Source organism: Crinia signifera, chromosome 12 (genome assembly GCF_055691185.1).
Source record: "Crinia signifera chromosome 12, ASM5569118v1, whole genome shotgun sequence".
NCBI classification, from domain to species: Eukaryota; Metazoa; Chordata; class Amphibia; order Anura; family Myobatrachidae; genus Crinia; species Crinia signifera.
This window is the reverse complement of record NC_139228.1, coordinates 18,872,013-18,890,554: the sequence shown is the minus strand read 5'-3', so window position 1 is coordinate 18,890,554 and position 18,542 is coordinate 18,872,013. Positions and strand designations below refer to the sequence as shown.

General features: G+C 47.2%; 1 protein-coding gene and 2 long non-coding RNA genes across 3 annotated transcripts in view; 1 reads left to right on the top strand and 2 right to left on the bottom strand.

Annotated features, from left to right (window-relative positions):
- Positions 1-5,040: 5,040 nt before the first annotated feature.
- Positions 5,041-6,398, bottom strand: LOC146049365 (uncharacterized). The gene is made up of 2 exons (XR_014466109.1): positions 6,051-6,398; positions 5,041-5,675 (listed from the first exon to the last, which is right to left on the bottom strand). It is a non-coding gene; the product is annotated as an uncharacterized LOC146049365 (long non-coding RNA).
- LOC146049366 (uncharacterized) lies at positions 6,376-9,218 on the top strand. Its single transcript, XR_014466110.1, has 2 exons — positions 6,376-6,442; positions 6,534-9,218. It is a non-coding gene; the product is annotated as an uncharacterized LOC146049366 (long non-coding RNA).
- A 6,311-nt stretch (positions 9,219-15,529) lies between these two features.
- The window catches only part of LOC146049748 (uncharacterized), a 4,654-nt gene continuing 1,641 nt past the window's right edge, over positions 15,530-18,542 (bottom strand). Inside the window, exons 1-3 of the mRNA XM_083166358.1 lie at positions 16,099-18,542; positions 15,877-15,966; positions 15,530-15,796 (exon numbers count right to left, since the gene is read on the bottom strand). The exon at positions 16,099-18,542 is cut by the window's right edge and continues 1,641 nt beyond it. Coding sequence (XP_083022484.1) covers positions 16,219-18,198 — 1,980 coding nt within the window. The 5' untranslated portion in view covers positions 18,199-18,542 and the 3' untranslated portion in view covers positions 15,530-15,796; positions 15,877-15,966; positions 16,099-16,218. The remainder of the gene's footprint in view (positions 15,797-15,876; positions 15,967-16,098) is intronic.

Genomic DNA, 18,542 nt, shown 5'->3' with positions numbered 1-18,542 from the left:
GCCCCTGGGCAAGTGCCCATTAAGCCCATACAAAAAGACGGCCCTGGCTAACAGCTGTGTTATAATACCGGGACACAACAAGAAAAAATATACAGCACAGGGACAGTACACTATCACTGGTAGAGGTGAACATCAGGACAAAACTTTAAAAACCAGACCCAGCCAAACAGTAATACAAGATAGCAGCTCAGATTAATTTAAAACAAACTCTTGTATGCAGGATATTACCACAGCATGAAGTCTTGAGACAGCTGTATGAACTACTGCAGTCTCTCATAACTTTGACGCATACAGCAGCACAGGAACTTCATGTTCCTAGAATGCCTTCTCCCAACTTTCCCAGACCAGGGAAGTGACCCTCGCAGCCTGCGTCCATAGAAATCGAATTGTGTAACCCAGTGGAGTCCTGTGTAATTCTGTGATCTGCAAACAGCAGCCGCTGCTGTGACTTCTCACGATCTCTGCACTTAGAGTCCACAGAAATCATTAAAGGCAGGGGTTCTGCAACGGCTGTGGTATATTTCCCCGACAGCCGGGATTCCGACAGTCATTACTCAGACGTCGGTATCCCAACTGCACAGCGGGGGGAGCGCAATGAAGCCCCTTGCGGGCTCACCACCTATTTTATTCTCCCTCTATGGGGGTCGTGGATCCCCACGAGGGAGCAGTCGGGATTCCGTCGTCGGAGGAATGACTGTCGGAATCCCGACTGTCAGGGAGCCGTCCGGAACCCTCTGCAACTCGGTACTTCCTCATCTTTGCTGCCACAGCTTATGGCAGTTATGTTAACCGCTTTCAGAATACCATCATCGCCCGCTAGCCATGCTACGGACTTGGTGGCTCACTCCAATTCGCTCGCCACAACTTTACTAAGGGTAATAGATGGTGGGCGTGGACACAGGAGGGTTCGCTCGCAAGAATGCAAATTTGCATTCCAGCAAATCAACCAGAGTAACCCCCTTATTCTGATGAAACCCCACTCTGTCAGCTGGATTGAGACTCTCCTCCATAACGTTTTTTTTGGTACTTGTTTAGTTTCACGGCGCCCGATATATCGGATGTGATATCGGCCGATATATCGGATGTGATATCGGCCCATATATCGATGCGATCTGATGCGATTTTTTTAAGAAGATGGGTCTAATTCTTATGTATTTTTATATGATCACTTCTAGAGTACAATTTTTTTTTTATTTCCAAATAATAATCTGGAAACTTCACGTGATGATTGTGCCAGAAAACGGTATTCTTGCATAATAAATTGCAACATTTCATGTTATTTGACTCCACTTTCCCATCAGAATGCCGGGCCAAGGTCAAACTAGTGTAATAACAGATGTGTTTATGCTGAAACTTCATTGTTCTAAATAGAAACAGCTGAATGTCTAGTGAAACAAGATTTTAGCTGACTGCAAGGACAGTTCACAAGTATTGGACAATAAGTAGATCTGATAGAAGATGAGGCCTTATTAGCTGGTGCTAACAGCAGGGCCATCTTAACAGCAGTGTGGGTACCCGGGGGTAAAGCAATGCACTGGGGCCTTTACCCATTCTCCCCTCCTAAGGGTTGGGGGTACTATCAGCGGCAACTTTGATGTCCCACGTGTGGCAGTGGGTGCTCTATCTTCCACACAACATGTAGGACCTGGAGCAGTAACTTCTGCTAATTACTCCTTTACTGCACAGGTGGTGGGAGGGTGAACACTAACGTGTGGAAGGGGGCACTGAGCTGAATGAAGGGTCCCTTGTAAATGACTTCCAGGCAGGTAGGGGGTGTTTTATACGCAGGAGAGGGTTGGATAATGGAGTGGGCTTAATATTTGTCATTTTACAGTGGAAGGGCAGCTTGTTTGACTGCAGATATCGCCATTATCTGGAAATAGATTTCTTAGCCTTCAATAGTATAAAAACGTAGAGTCCCACTTTTCAGGAGGTGCTGGGGACTTGGGGATCAGAGATCAGGAGCCAGAGCAATCCATTGACAAAAATGTAAAACTGTACACCAGACATTTGGAGCTGGAGCAGGGACCGGCTGCTGGAAGGCTGATATCTCTGGTTCTGGGCATGATAGAGACAAGCTGCTAGTGTCGACAGAAAGGGGAGAGTCCCAGCTTTTGGAATATACTCTCAGTCAGAGAGAACCTGAGAAATATGACTGGGAATTGCAATTAACAGGTCGGATGTGGACTGCTGCTTTGAAGTTGGATATTTCCAGTTCCCCAGGGCCGATTTTCAAAATTCTGGTATCCCTGGAAAAGGGGGATCCTCAGCTATCAGCATAGGGCCCTTATACAGAGAAAGGGACAAGCACAAGGCAAGTCGAGCAGCGCTATAAATAATCATCCCAGATGATTGGAAATATATGAAATGTTTTACTCACATTAAAAATACATTAAAATACACAATAATACAATACACTATAACAATATAGGGGGGGGGGGGGAAGGTAAAAGTAAATTGGAATGAAGGTAAAATCAATAGCCAAGCCTCAATGGATATTATGCAATATTGGGTGGAAACATTCACTGATTGTAGTTGGTTGGTGTATATTACCACATGTGTAACAGGTCCCAGGTTGGTGGAGAATAAGCTGAAGACCTCACGATAGATGCGGTATTGCTGGATCACCGCTGGAGGGTGTATCAGTCGCTGTAGCTCACTGGTGCATGTTACCCATTCAATGGGAGAAGAAAGTTGTTGCAAGAGTCACCGAGGAGTCCTTTTAAGCGAACCACCACCTTGGGTATCTCTGGGTGAAATGGGGATTCCGGCTTCCGTGCACAGTAGGTGATAGGCACATATGAGTGCAGGGAAGTATTTGTCAGGTGTCCTGAATAAGCTGTGCACGGTGTCCGCCGCTGAATTGAGGGGTTCCAAATGGAAGGAGGATGGAGTCCACGATGTGGGAAGCAATGAATTGTAGGGTCCAGAGGCTGGAATAGGCAACTAACGCGTTTCACTGTGTCCTGCAGCTTTATCAAAGGACTGCAGATATCGCCATTATCTGGAAATAGATTTCTTAGCCTTTAATAGTATAAAAACCTAGAGTCCCACCTTTCAGGAGGTGCTGGGAACTTGGGGATCAGAGATCACGAGCCAGAGCAATCCATTGACAAGAATATAAAACTGTACACCAGACGTTTGGAGCTGGAGCAGGAACTGGCTGCTGGAAGGCTGATATCTCTGGTTCTGGGCATGATAGAGACAAGCCGCTAGTGTCCACAGAAAGGGGAGAGTCCCAGCTTTTGGATTATACTCTCAGAAAAACACTAAGTCAGAGAGAACCTGAGAAATATGACTGGGAAATGCAATTAACAGGTCGGATGTGGACTGCTGCTTTGAAGTTGGATATCTCCAGTTCCCCAGGGCCGATTTTCAAAATTATGGTATCCCTGGAAAAGGGGGATCCTCAGCTATCAGCATAGGGCCCTTATACACCTGGGGCCCCTGGGCAAGTGTCCATTAAGCCCATACGAAAAGACAGCCCTGGCTAACAGCTGTGTTATAATTGCGGGACACAACAAGAAAAAATATACAGCACAGGGACAGTACACTATCACTGGTAGAGGTGAACATCAGGACAGAACTTAAAAACCAGACCCAGCCAAACAGTAATACAAGATAGCAGCTCAGATGAATTTAAAACAAACTCTTGTATGCAGGATATTACCACAGCATGAAGTCTTGAGACCGCTGTATGAACTGCTGCAGTCTCTCATAACTTTGACGCATACATCAGCACAGGAACTTCATGTTCCTAGAATGTCTTCTCCCAACTTTCCCAGACCAGGGAGGTGACCCTCGCAGCCTGCGTCCATAGAAATCGAACTGTGATAACCCAGTGGAGTCCTGTGTAATTCTGTGATCTGCAAACAGCAGCCGCTGCTGTGACTTCTCACGATCTCTGCACTTAGAGTCCACAGAAATCACCCACAGCAATCATTAAAGGCAGGGTTTCTGCAACGGCTGTGGTATATTTCCCCGACAGTCGGGATTCCGACAGTCATTACTAAGATGTCGGAATCCTGACTGCACAGTGGGGGGAGCGCAATGAAGCCCCTTGCAGGCTCACCACCTATTTTATTCTCCCTCTATGGGGGTCGTGGATCCTCACGAGGGAGCAGTCGGGATTCCGACGTCGGAGGAATGACTGTCGGAATCCCGACTGTCAGGGAGCCGTCCGGCACCCTCTGCAACTTGGTACTTCCTCATCTTTGCTGCCACAGCTTATGGCAGTTATGTTAGCCGCTTTCAGAATACCATCATCGCCCGCTAGCCATGCTACAGACTCGGTGGCTCACTCCAATTCGCTCGCCACAACTTTACTAAAGGTAATAGATGGTGGGCGTGGACACAGGAGTGTGGCATAGACCAATGGTGGTGCGGGTTACGCTACGTAAGTTCCAAAGGCCACAAACATGAGGAAGTACCCAGTTTCTTTACACAATCCAAAAATATACTGGTAGGTTAATTGGCTCCCAACAAAATTAACCCTAGAATGTCTGTGTGTGCGTGTACAGGGGACATAGATTGTAAGCTCCACTGGGACAGGGACTGATGTCAATGATCAAATACTCTCTGTACAGTGCTGCAGAATATGTGTGCCCTATATAAATAACTGGTAATAAATCTATTTGAAGAACCTCTAGTGCACGGTGGGCATATTATGGAAGTGTTGAACATGTGTCAGTGCAAGCAGATGTGTTCTGAGACTCGCAGCTGCAGAGAGAGGAGGCCATAGCAGGCTGATGCAATTTTCAATGGTGTAACCGATGGCGGCTTATAAACAGTGGTGCAAGTAAGGGGGTACTGATGACGCAGCCGTTTACAGCCAATCTCCCGCCTGCCCGCCAGCAGCTTTGCCTGACCAACACATCAGGGAGATGGCAGCAGCAGCAGCCCGGCCAGAAGCTCCATGAACCAGTGACTGTCACACCCAGCACCAGTGGCAAAGTGCCTTATATAGGATATGTTGTATGTATATATATGTATGTATGTATGGAGATGGGATGTTTATATGTGCAAGGGGGGGGGGGGTGATGGGTGTGTATGTATGTATACATACATACATATATATATATTTAATTTTTTTGGCATGTGCCCCTATGGAGCACGCTATCAGTACCACTAAGAAAAAATTTCTACTTGTACCACTGCCCCTGACCATCACATTACCTCCACCCTGCTTGACAGATGGTGTCAGGCACTCTTCCAGAATCTTTTCACTTGTTCTGCGTCTCACTAATGTTCTTCTGTGTGATCCAAACACATCAAACTCCAATTCGACTGTCCATAATACTTTTTTCCAGTCTTCCTCTGTCCAATGTCTGTGTTCTGCCCATATTCATCTTTTCCTTTTATTGGCCGGTCTCAGGTCTGGCTTTTTCTTTGCCACTCTACCTAGAAGGCCAGTATCCGCACAGCCTCTTCGCTGTAGCCATTGACACTGGCGTTTTGCAGGTACCATTTAATGAAGCTGCCAGTTGAGGACCTGTGAGGCATCTATTTCTCAAACTAGAAACTCTAATGTACTTGTCTTCTTGCTCAGTTGTGCACCGGTTTCCTTCTTCTCTTTCTACTCTGGTTAGAGCCTGTTTGTGCTGTTCTCTGAAGGGAGTAGTAAACACCATTGTAGGAAATGTTCAGTTTCTTTGCAATTTCTTACATGGAATAGCCTTCATTTCGAAGAACAAGAATAGACTGTCGAGTTTCACTTGAAAGTTCTCTTTTTCTGGCCATTTTGAGAGTATAATCAAACCCACAAATGTGATTCCCCAGATATTCAACTAGCTCAAACGAAGGTCAATTGTATAGCTTCTCTAACGAACAAACCTGTTTTTAATTTTTTTAATTGCACAAGAGTTTTCTCATTATCAATTAGTCTTCTACCTATCTATCTATGTAATAATTTACCACATTAACAATGTATTAATGATTAATTTAATGTTATCTTCACTGAAAAAAATAGTGCTTTTTTTAAATAAATTTTAAAAAACCCGACCCCAAACTTTTGAATGATATTGTGTGTGTAAACATGCACTCCCACTCACCCATATCTGTTGCCCCTTTTTTTAAAAGGTAGAGGGAACTCGGATGATATTCTGTCACTGCTAGGGACGGAACATCAGAAGACAAAATCTGTGTTTTGGCCCAATGCTCAAGTGCTGTTGATATTTTGTGACAGATAATAAAACATCGGGAACACAGATGTTGTTTTTCAATGTCCATAGGCAGAAGTTGATCTAGGTCTGGCCACAGGGAAGCTGGGGAATGAGAAAGGGGAGGGGGTGCAGAGAGGACAGGAGAGGGGGTAGAGAGGACAGGATAGGAAGTGCGGAGGAGGAGGGGGGGGGGGGGGGGGTGACATTACTGAAGCAGACCTGTAAGCAAGAGAAAGTAATTTGCAGAGTGAAAGCACACAGGAAACAACAGTTTTTTAGCGGTAATTATCCAATGATAAGCTGCAGCAGATTTGCCTGGTATAAAAGTTGGTGTGTTCTTTCCACCCACTTGTACACATTCCTCTCTTACAGTCTAGCTGTGCTAGCAGAACCATACAGGGCAGGAAGCTGGAAGTGATACTGGAACACGCCCCACCTCCCAGCCATCCTCTCTCCCTCCTTCTGTACAAGAGCTGTTTACAAAATTCTGTGGGGAACAGGGAGTAGCTGCAGCCTAGCACTGCACAAAGACACAACTCGAATGATACTAGGAAAATCTTTCTCCACTCAGGGAATATAATGTCGGTCAGCACAGCCCAGGTTGGCGACATCTGCATCACAACCCAAGTTCTTTCATCAAGCGAGGCACAGGCTGTGGTGCCAGGGCAGATAGGCAGCAAAGCCATTCCCCAGAAGAAAACGGTGCCAGCCAAGGCCCTGAGTCCAGTGCTTATTCTTATCGGAGTACTGCAGCTGAGTATCGGGACTTCCCTGTATGCGTCTGAGAACAATTCACCATCGTTGGTGGTGCGCAGTGGAGTGTACATATGGGGTGGTCTTGCGTTCATTGCAACTGGCATCGTCACTGTTGTTACTGCAACTAAAGAAAGTATTATCCGGATAAAGGTCTGCATTGTCAGCCACGTAATAAACGCAGTCGTGGCAGCACTTGCTGTTATCCTATATTCCATTCAACTGAATATGGAGACACAGGCCTGTTGGATCAACAGAAGTGAGGATGGGTCCAACAATGATTGCATCATTTTTAATGCATCTGCTGTAGTCGTGCCTACTACACACAACTACTACTACTACCACCATCATGATACTGACTCCAATTATGTGGGTGTCCTGCGGATCGCCGTAAACTCTGTGGTACTCCTCTATATTTTGGTTGGCTTGATCATCTCGGGCTGTATCATTTTACTGAGGTGGAAGGCTTTAAAAATCTCCAAATACACCTTGCTGTGAATGCATTCTGGGACACGGAGAACACACCAGCAGTTTTGTATAGACACTTGGAACTAGCCACATTTGAATACTCTGTTCAGTTCTTTTACCCTGCAAAGCTGGACTCGGGGTCATTGAGCCGTTTGTCAGTTGATACAGACATTGAAAACATTCCTACTCGTCTTTTTTTTTTTTTTTTAAATATGGTGCAGCCAGGACTGGCGTTTTAGGCAGCTGCCTAGGGCGTACGGATCTGTGGGACACGCCGAATATGCCTATTGCAAAATGAAGGATGTCAATGAGAAAGCCATTATTGTTGTACTTAATGGCGGTGGCTGCGGAACTTCTAATGCACTATTGACAACACTTTAACTTGAGGGACTGTAAAGTGGGTATTGGTGGCAATGTGGGGTTTGGGGCAGTAAGTTAAAGTTTTGCCTTGGGTGCAGAGAAGCCTTACGCTGGCCCTGGGTGCAGCTGTGACATTAATATCAGCATAACTATTGTGTTATATTGTCTCCTGGATTGCTACATGTCATTTCACTAATCATGTTTATCTTTTTATAGAAAGTATTATTTTGTATGGAGTTTATCCTATAGAACCAGCAATCTGTATTGTTTTCCCTATATTATATTTGTTTTAATCTCAAAGGGCCAGATGCACTGAGCTTCAAAAGTGATAAACAGCCAGCCAATCAGCTCCTACGTGTCATGTCACAGACTGAGTTTGAAAAATGTCATGCAGGAGCTGATTGGCTGTCTGTTTATCGCTCTCCATTTTATCCCTTTTGAAGCTTAGCCCATCTGGCCCAAAGTCTGTAAACTAAAACCTGATCAATGATTACTAGGTCGACATGCATTGGGTAGACCGCTGAAGATTGACAGGGTTTAGGTCAACACCAGAATTAGGTTGATGTGGCTAAGGTTGGAAGGTCGACACAAGCATTAAGTTGTCAATGAAAAGGTCGACATGAGCTGACAGGTGGGATATTATTCCCTACCATCCGCTACAGTGTGGTGGGAGAATAAAATAGTGTGCCGAGCGCAGCGAGAGCACATGGTACATTTTGTCAGTGTCCATGACGACTATGTTGACATTCGGGACAAAATCGTGAAAAACCCATGTCAAAAGTATGTCAACCTAAATTGGGTCAACCCAAAGACCCATGCCCCTTCAGTGAACATTCCAAACTCTTGATAAGTGTGCAATGCACAAGCACAGAAAAGGAGAATACTGTAGGCAGTCACAGTCACCAGCCACTATATCCACTGTGTTAAACTATTGTTAAAACTACATCTAGACTACATATGTCGGCATGGAAGAAAGGTTGGCATGAAGGGGTTTGCTCCTCCACCGATGAAATACCGGTATTCGCAGCTCTTTGGGGAGGGGGCGGTGCCAAAATGAGGCAAATCGCACCATTTAGACCCTCCCCTTCCTGAAGAGCCACGAATGACGGCATTTACTGTGCTGGGGCGGGGATTAATGTCATCAAGCTCCGCCCCCACCCCTGGAAATGTTGCAGAGGAGAGTCTCTTCTCCAGGCTTCTCCCAGAGAGTAAACATGTAAAGTAAACACCCCTGTCTAATATACAAAAACAGAGAGACTTAAAGGCAAAACCAATCAGATTCACTCACTGAGCTTTTCACTACTGATTAACAATATCTAACACGCTAATCACTACTATATCATGGTCACAAGTGCCTGGATTATATATATGGCCTGTATATTTTCACTATTGCTCAAATGATTAAATCGGTGTGCTGCTAGTCATGTCTTCCTATGCCCTTCCTGTAATTCTGCATTAAACGTCCCCTTACATTTACACAGTTCTTATTCTCGTTTATTATTTCCTGTATTCGTTATTTCATTATCCTGTGTACTACTTTTTAAATAACAGTATCAGTGTATCTGGGCTGGTCAGGTTGGGTGTGGGGGGGGGGGACAGTTTGGGGTTAGGCTGCGGAAAGGATGGTTAGGCACTTTCAAGGGGGGCTCAGGGTAAGGCTTCAGGCCGGAAAGGGGCGCAAGCTGTTTGTTGTATCACCGTCTGCTTTGTAAAGCGCAATGGAATATGCTGCGCTATATAAGAAACTGTTAATAAATAAATAAGCCTTACGGAATGTGGCCAGTGTCCCGCGACACCCCCCCCCCCTCTTGGCAGGGGGTCCGTGGGAGCAGATGACTCGAATCGCATCTTTGTAGTCCTGCGCCCCGCTATGCAATGCCTGAAATACTAGCATTGCACAACGGGGGCGTGGGCACAAAGACGCGATTGTGCTGACCATTCCGGATGATCTGCTGGCCACCCCCGCCTCTTTCCCACACCATTTCTGCCTTTTTCCCGCCTGGTCAGTGGCCCGCCCCCTTGCCTCACTGAACTGGCTGCTCTCTCCCGGAGGGGGCAGCCAGAAAGTAGGCTACCCTGTGTTAGGGTTAGAATCTAGTGGGGAGGGTCCGGGTCAGGCTGTGGGAGGGTTAGGCAGCGGAGGTTTAGGTTTGGCGGGGCAAGTGTGTATATTTACCTGACCGCTGTCAGGATTCCCTCCTTTGGGATGCTGCTGCCGATTATCCATATGTATCCCAAAATAACACTAAACAGTGCAATATTTTATTCAAGATAATAGGGCAGGGGTTCCCAAACTTTTTGGAATCACGGCGCCCTAGAGCATCAAAAATTTTTCAAGGTGCCCCTAGGCCAAATGTTTCTTATTGAGAAATTGAGGAAAAAGAATATAAGTAAGTACACTGTGTTTATAAGTCACAGTTATCTGGTGAGGGACCGGATTTGCGCCTGTTTGTCCAAATATATTATGTTTGGCAGCCTTTTGCCTGTTACATTGCACATAACTAATATGAATTGATCTTGGTCCACCAAACCAAGGCACCCCTGTAAGTGTCCTGAGGCACCCAGTTTGGGAACCACTGTAATAGGGTGTAAAAAGCCCTTCGTCAATTTATACAGCTGTTTCTGTAATTGTCCAACCAAGGAGGGAAGAATAAGCTACACCACGAACAGGCGCAACACTGAAATAAGCTGACTGTAAATCAGTGGCGTAAGTTCGTCCCAGTTGCCCGGAGGCAAGATAAATATTGGTGCCCCCCCCCCCCAACACACACACCATCTTATATAAATATATGTATGCATGTATGTACAGTATGTCATGGATATTATGTTTAGAATAAAGATACTGTGACATCTATGGTCCTCCTAGGAGGGGAATCAGCCACAGAAGTGATATTCAACGGCTTTCAATTAACTGATTCAAACTCACAGTGGAGAAGAGGTGCCCCCTTGGGAGCAGGAGCCCGGCGGCAGAGGACTCCATTGCCTCCCAGAGTTCTGCCTCTGCTGTAAATTGTTATATTAATTACACCTGCGCAGTTGACAACCTGGCTGCCGGGAAAGTTGTCCTGTGCCCTGGTACTGCATGATATTGGCACAGTCCTTGTGCATGTCAGATCTCTAGATAAAGCGGTCCATTGCCACTATGTCACAGGCAGGGCCGGCTCTTTCATTAGGCAGCTGCTTAAGGTGCGGGATCTGAGGAGGCTCCAGCAGGCTTTATAAGGACATTCTGTCCACCGGTCATGAGCTGGTGATATAAATCTCCTCCTGTGATCTAGATCTTTCCTCCACAGGTGGCAGCTTCATGTGCTACTGCTTTTCTGTCTTCCTGGGTCCCCGCTGGACCTATTGACTGTTGAAGATGTGATGTTGCTATGGGCAACCCATCAGATTTTATCTATTATCTTCTAGAAGGTACTAAATCAGGCATATCCAAACGATGGCTGTCCAGCTGTTGTTAAACTACAAGTCCCATCATACCTTGCAACAGTTTTACTATTAGTGTATGCTAAAACTGTGGCAAGGCATGCTGGGATGAGTAGTTTCACAACAGCTGGAGGGCCACAGTTTGGACATGCCTTTACTAAATAAATAAGGAGATTCTTAAGGGTTGCTATGGGCAACATCCCATCTTCAAGAGAACTCCCATCTTAGTAAATATATCCATGAGTAAGCTTTGGCTTGCACAGATTGGCCAAGGACTGCAGTCATCACAGTGGTGATCATATGCTGCAATCCTCGGACGTACCACGTGGATAGCAGATGCTGGCAGGAGGTGTTGTCGTACATTTGCATTGTAGTTGTACAAGGTGGTCACAGATTCAGTGCAAGGGTTTCCAGCATCCCCCTGCAAACTATAAATTTGTTCTCTACTTCCCCTGGTCACACAGTAGTACCCCCAATTACATTTATGCCACACGGTAGCACACTTTTATTCACATTACACTGCATGTAGTCACCCTGAGCCATATTACACCATACAGTAGTGCCCCTTATTCACATGACAACACACAGTAGTGCCCCTTATTCACATTGCATCACTCAATAGTGCCCCTTATTCATGTTAAGTCACTCAGTAGTGCCCCTTATTCACATTACACAACAAAGGATTATACCTTAAACATGTTATGCCAAACAGTAGTGTTCCTTATACACAATTGTCTCAGTAGATAATGCTCCCTCTCATTGGCGCTTCACTTCAGCAGTGGTGACGGCGCAACATCACATACACTGTGTCGGAAAAGGCCGCTAGCACCCGAGGAGGGTACAAATGCCTGGGTGCGGGAGGAGGAGAACCGTGGAGCCATCAGGATCTAAGGAAGGGGGAGGTGGCTGTAGTTTTTCAGTGACAGTAGTGCCATCTGTATCATCTATTCATGTGGGTGGGAGGGCGGGCTTTTCTGTTGGAAGGTGGTAGAGGTGGAACTGATTTCCCCCTACCATAACAGGTGGGTCGCCCCCCCCCCCCCAGTTTAGCCCCTGTTGCTACCGCTGTTCTAGAGTATGCATTTTTATGAAAATGAAACATTGATCCTGCAATAATATGACCCTGTTACCTTTATCATAGTTTACAATGAAGCAATGACATAACTTGCTTTGTTATGTTAACAATTGCTAAAACCCAGTCCTGTGTGTTATTACTGGACACGGACACATTTCCTGTGAGGAACGTAGCGGTTACATAAATCACCACACTGAACAAACAGGGACAAGGAACGTTTCTGCACATTCTACAGTAATTGGAGCCATCCGCTTTCTGGATCCAGCCATTCATATCCTGTTCCATAAGAAACACTTTTGTAAATGTTTTTATTTTGTGGCTTTAGTTCCAGACTACAATACAATTCTGTGTTTTTATTGCAAAGCCAGAGATCCTCTATATTGAATGTAGAACTAGGAATCGAAATCATCGATGGTATATGACCGATGTTGAATACTTTTGACAACGATGGGGGAGAACCAGATGGTTTCCCTCCATCGATGGAACAGCAAAACCGATATCTTGATTTTTTTTATTTCAAAGTGCCGAGACACGGAGAATAGGCCCGCCCCTGATACCCACAAAGCCCCTCCCCTGTGTTATGATTGGCCCACAGGCCAATCAATCAAACAAAATGGATGGCCATCGATTAGGTAAAATAGCGATGGTCATCCATTGCATAGTTTAGCAATATAGATGGTCAATTGCACTAATGCCATTGATGGCAGCCATCGATGGCAATGGCAACGAGCAGGGACCTATCAATGTATTGCAGAATTAATCTGAGTAAGGTGTAAATGTAGGGGAAATGGGGTGGGGGTGCGGGACACCTGCCCACCTTTCTGGGTGCCTGGGAGGGCCATCCAATTCTCTTGAGCCTTCCAGCCATTCTAGGAGGGTAGGCAAGAGTGTCAGATGGACAACTGTCAATTTCAAGATGTGCTTTGCAGGTTAACGCCACCCCGGTGAACGCAAGTCCACCTCACCAACCGGATCCACTCGCTAATCATTCGATGGTTACTCACCATCAAACGATTTATCTCTGTTCGCTGTCAAAAGTAAGCCAGGACTTTCTTTTCAGTCCAGTCCGGTCTTCTGCGTATTGGAGGCGGGTGCAGACATCCACCCTCCCCGAGAAGGCAGAGGCACGCCTGCATTTGCTCGGGTCCGCCCAGCATTTCTATAGGCACGTTTTTGTGGTCACGCCCATGAAACGCCGAATGTTCAATCAGGCAGCGAGCTCCCCGGGGAATAAAAAAAATCACCAGGAGGCATTTGCTGCGTTGGTTTGCACATGCGCATTATCACCTATGTGAAGGCACAGACCCCCCCAACATCGGACAGGACCGAAATCGTACAGGTCAGAATGGGCCTCTTAGGGCATCAGATGAAAGACACATCATGCTTACTTCTGAATACCTTCAAAATGTTAATAAGTCCAGCAGCACCATCAGCTCAGAGCTTGCAGAAACCAGTGGGATGCTTCATATTAACCCCTACTAATTTTCATTTGTGTGCTGCCCTGGAGTACTCACATACCTCCCAACATGACCCTCTTCAGGAGGGACACAATACTCTGCTCCTGGACTTCCCTCCTAATGTATGATTGCCATCACCTGTTTCACACAGGTTAATTGATAAGAAAGGTGTTTCCACACAGGTGATACTAATCATATATTGAGGGAGAAGTCCAGAAACAGAGCAATGTGTCCCTCCTGGAGAGGGTCATGTTGGGAGGTATGTACTCAGCCTGTGTTGGCAAGTTGGGGGCCCACACCCCAGACCCATACCCAGTATTAGGGACCCCCAGTGACAGAGATGCCTTGACGTACGGCCTGGGGGCTTAGCCCTATATCTGCAGATATACGCAACCAAAATCTCTGTGTTATCTGATTATTATGTAGTTATGTTTCACTCCGTGTGCAATTGGGATACCAAATGTTGTTTCCTAGACAGAATTACCCCTCCCTTTTGGCACCTGAGTGACATCACAATCTGATTGAGCAGCTTACTAACAAAAGTGTTGTGCAGTTGAGAGGCATAGATGGGTCAGCATTAGGAGGGATTGCTGACACCTGAGTGCCTTTGGAGAAGCCAGGGGTATCTCCAGGTAAGCTGGCTCTCAGATGTAGTAAGCCATTATCATGTGGCCTTACACTGGGCTATTAAGCCCAGACATATATGTTACTGCTAATGGGATGGGTTTGGGAGTGTGGTGCCCCCTGTGTTGGTAGGGCTGGTCTGCTCCAGGTTAGCACACCCTAACACTTTATTAACACTTATTCTTTCCTATCACATTGTATATATTTTGTATTTTAATCACACCTTCACTTCCCTACATAGCACTTATGTGCTTCTTATTAACCCTACTAATTTTCATTTGTGTGCTGCCCTGGAGTACTCAGCCTGTGTCGGCATGTTGGGGGCCCACACCCCATACCCAGTATTAGGGACCCCCAGTGACAGAGATGCCTTGACGTACGGCCTGGGGGCTTAGCCCTATATCTGCAGATATACGCAACCACAAACACACACACACAAAAAAAACCCCACACACAGAACACACATACACACACAAAAAAAACACACACAAAAAACCCACACACACACAAACACACACACACACACACACACAAAAACACACATTAGGGTGACCAACTCATCCCTTTAATCCGGGACACATATTAATTACACAGGTTCTGTGTCAGTTTAAAACCAGGTGAAATGGAGTCTTGAGGTGTGGCAGTTTAAAACCAGGTGAAAGCCAGCCACAGAACCTGTGTAATTAATATGTGTCCCGGATTAAAGGGATGAGTTGGTCACCCTAACACACATACACACTCAAAAAACACACATACACAAAAAACACACATACACACACAAAAAACACACACACAAAAAACACACATACACAAAAAACACACATACACAAAAAACAAACGCACACAAAACAAACACACACAAAACAAACACACACATACGCGTTTACCATGCGGGGACCCCATGCCTGCCTCACGGGGACCTGTGCCAGAATTACCTCACGGGGACGCTTGCCTCGCGGGGACCCCTGCAAGAAATACCTCACGGGGACGCATGCCTAGCGGGGACCCGTGCGAGAATTACCTCACGGGGACCCTTGCCTCGCGGGGACCCTTGCAATAAATACCTCACGGGGACGCATGCCTAGCGGGGACCCGTGTGAGAATTACCTCCCGGGGACCCTTGCCTCGCGGGGACCCTTGCAATAAGTACCTCACGGGGACACCATTTTTTCAACCTCCAATAACTAGGCCCCACAAGTTCGGGATGACTGATATTCATGGAGTTTATTAAACGGACCAAAAAAAACATATTCAAGCCACATTCTTTCTCATTAAAGATATCCTGTTCTTAACATAAAACTTGACCGTCATCCAGGTTCGAGAGGCCAGCGCTTGTGGTTCCGCCTGAAGGCAAGCTTCACAATCTTTCTTCCCGGGCAACTTGGAAGAGATAATGAACTGCATCAGATGGCGTTCGACAGCCTGCACCTCTGCCGGTGTCCATGGTTTCTTAATGTAAACCCGAACCTGACCTGTGTGCAAGATAAAAAGGTCAGTCACCCCGCAAAAATGCACCAAGGATTACCTCCTCAGAGGGACAGTTTTCACCCACCTGTCGGAGCCTCCACTTGCTCCACCACCGTGCTGCCCTCTTCCTTCTCCAGCTCCTCCGCTGATTCCTCACTCGTTACCAGGATAGGTTCTGTAAAAAGAAAAGGGAAAGATAAGACAGTCACCACAGCCCACTGATACGGTGGGTACCATTTTGGACCGGCCCGGACACACATACCGATGCACCAAGGATTACCTCCTCAGAGGGACAGTTTTCACCCACCTGTCGGAGCCTCCACTTGCTCCACCACCGTGCTGCCCTCTTCCTTCTCCAGCTCCTCCGCTGATTCCTCACTCGTTACCAGGATAGGTTCTGTAAAAAGAAAAGGGAAAGATAAGACAGTCACCACAGCCCACTGAGATACGGTGGGTACAATTTTGGACCGGCCCGGACACACATACCGTCTGGATCTATGGAGATTTCATCCAGACTTTGTCCCTGGAATTCGGCCAATCTCCCCTGCTCAAGGGCCATGAAGAGCTTGCTCAACTTTGCCAGTTGGAGCGTGCCTTCTGGAAGTCGGTAGTATTGCCGGTGCACCCGAATGTCATGCCCAAGGAAATCGGCCAGCGTATCCATTTCTGTATCGCTCAGGTTGAGAACCCTGGAAAGGGTGGCCACATGCTTCCGGAGGCGGGTAGATGATAATGCTTCGGGGTGCTTGGCACCGCACTGCCGGGCAAAAAGTCGAATGCAGTCACATCCCCTGAAGTGGGTTAAGGCCGACGGCCTGGCAAACATGTATACATTGCTGGGGCTGACCCCGCATTCTGCCCGCTTCTCACTCAGTAGCTCCATGGATCTTTTCATACACGGGGATAACAGGATGGGAACTTTCCTGCCTCTTTTGCCAGGTATCTCGATTCGAGAGAAGTGACGGCAGAGAGCCTTCTCCAGCTCAGACAGGGTCTGGACCACATCGCCTTGTAGATTTTCTCTTTGCCGGGATTCAAACACCGAGAGCCGCATCTTTGAAACCTCACCCTCCCTTCTGCGGTTGAAGAGGATCAGCTGTGTGAGCGTGACCTTGGCCAACATCGACCACTGTTTTGCGGAACTTTGGGTGGACAACCCATCAATGCACTCCCTCTGACAGTCTGAAAGGAACAGGTTCAGCCGCTTCACATCATCCGTGAAGGGTAGGAGGAGCGGGGCATTAAATTTATTTTCACGCAGGGTCTTTAGGGCGGCAGTCGAAATCAGTTCACTCCATCTCGCCTCATACAGTTTCTGGAAGCTTTTAGCACTCTCCACGGTAGAAGGGCTGCCGTCCATCAGGGCTTGACACTCCACAATGGCGGATATTTTTTGCAAGCTGTGGCCCATCTTCAGGGCGAGCGATGGGACCCGGTAGGTATTCATTTTTTCATCGTAGCCGGCCAGGCTTCTGATGACATGCACAAGATGCATGAAGTTGGGTGGGCTAATACAATCTGCTAGAGTCCGCAACGGTGAAATTATCTTTGCATGCAGCAAGAGCCGACCAACCTCCCGGAGCTTCTGGCGAATGTATCCGTGTTTGCCAACATCAGACCCCAGCCGGTTGTAGAGGTGCTGCCCGAACTGCATGATGCAGCGGTCGGCCTTTATCACATTTACGACCTCACCAGATTTCATTTCAGATAATAACTTCCAGAGGCCAAGGCCAACGCCATCCGGAACAGGTATATTATTACTGGACAAATCCCGCACCCTGGTCTTGCTGGGATTGGGGTGGACACCCCTACTTTTTTGCCGGCACCGCTTCACATGTCGCCACAAATTCCTCTTGGAGAAAAGGCCATGGCAGTATTCACAATGGGTAAAATTTTTGGGATCAGCTGCCTGAGGAGGCTGCTTTCTTGGTTTTAGGTCGCCACGGCCCTCACGCAGCACAGTCAAATTGTGAGCATAATTTCCACGGTTCCGAATCAGGCCCAGCTGCACTGACCTTTCCCTCGATCGCTTTGGAAGGCTGAGAGCCCGTGATACCTCACGTTCGCTGCCGTGTACAGCTTCCAGATGCCTTGCCAATTTTGAGTACGGCCTCTCGCAAAACAGGCAAAAATTCTTTGTGCGGTAGCCTCTCGATCCATCCGATTTTCGGGTAATGACATGGGCCGACACAGCGGGCGCAGCACGGCTGAACGCTCCATCCAGCGGTGGGGGAGACGCAGCCTCTTCCGACAGGCTGCTACCGTGAAAAGGTGTACCATCCCCGCTGCAGTCTTCCGAACTACTTTCCTCAGAAATGCCCGGTAGGAAGACATCTCCGCTGCTGTCGGTTTCAGAGTCTTCAATACTGCTTTCTGTTTTAGCACCAGTCTGGATCACTTGCGCCATCTTGATTCCTGACAAGCCAGTGTTTCCACGCGCGGTTTTTAAAATACACAGATTGCGTTTGATTGCTCCACGTACACACCCATCCGGGAAGCTGCAAAGTGAATACACATTCTCTGCACTGATTACACAGCCGTGGAAGGAAGAAGGCCTGCCTCTCCCTCCTCCAACAACAGCTGATGTCGGATTCACCGGTGAGCCTCCCGGGACCCGAGTCGACTGGACCTGTGCCGACCGTGATCTGAGCAGATGTCGGATTCACCTGTGTGCCTCCAGGGACCCGAGTCGGCTGAACTTGTGCCGGCCGTGATCGGAGCGGATGTCGGTTTCACCGGTGAGCCTCCCGG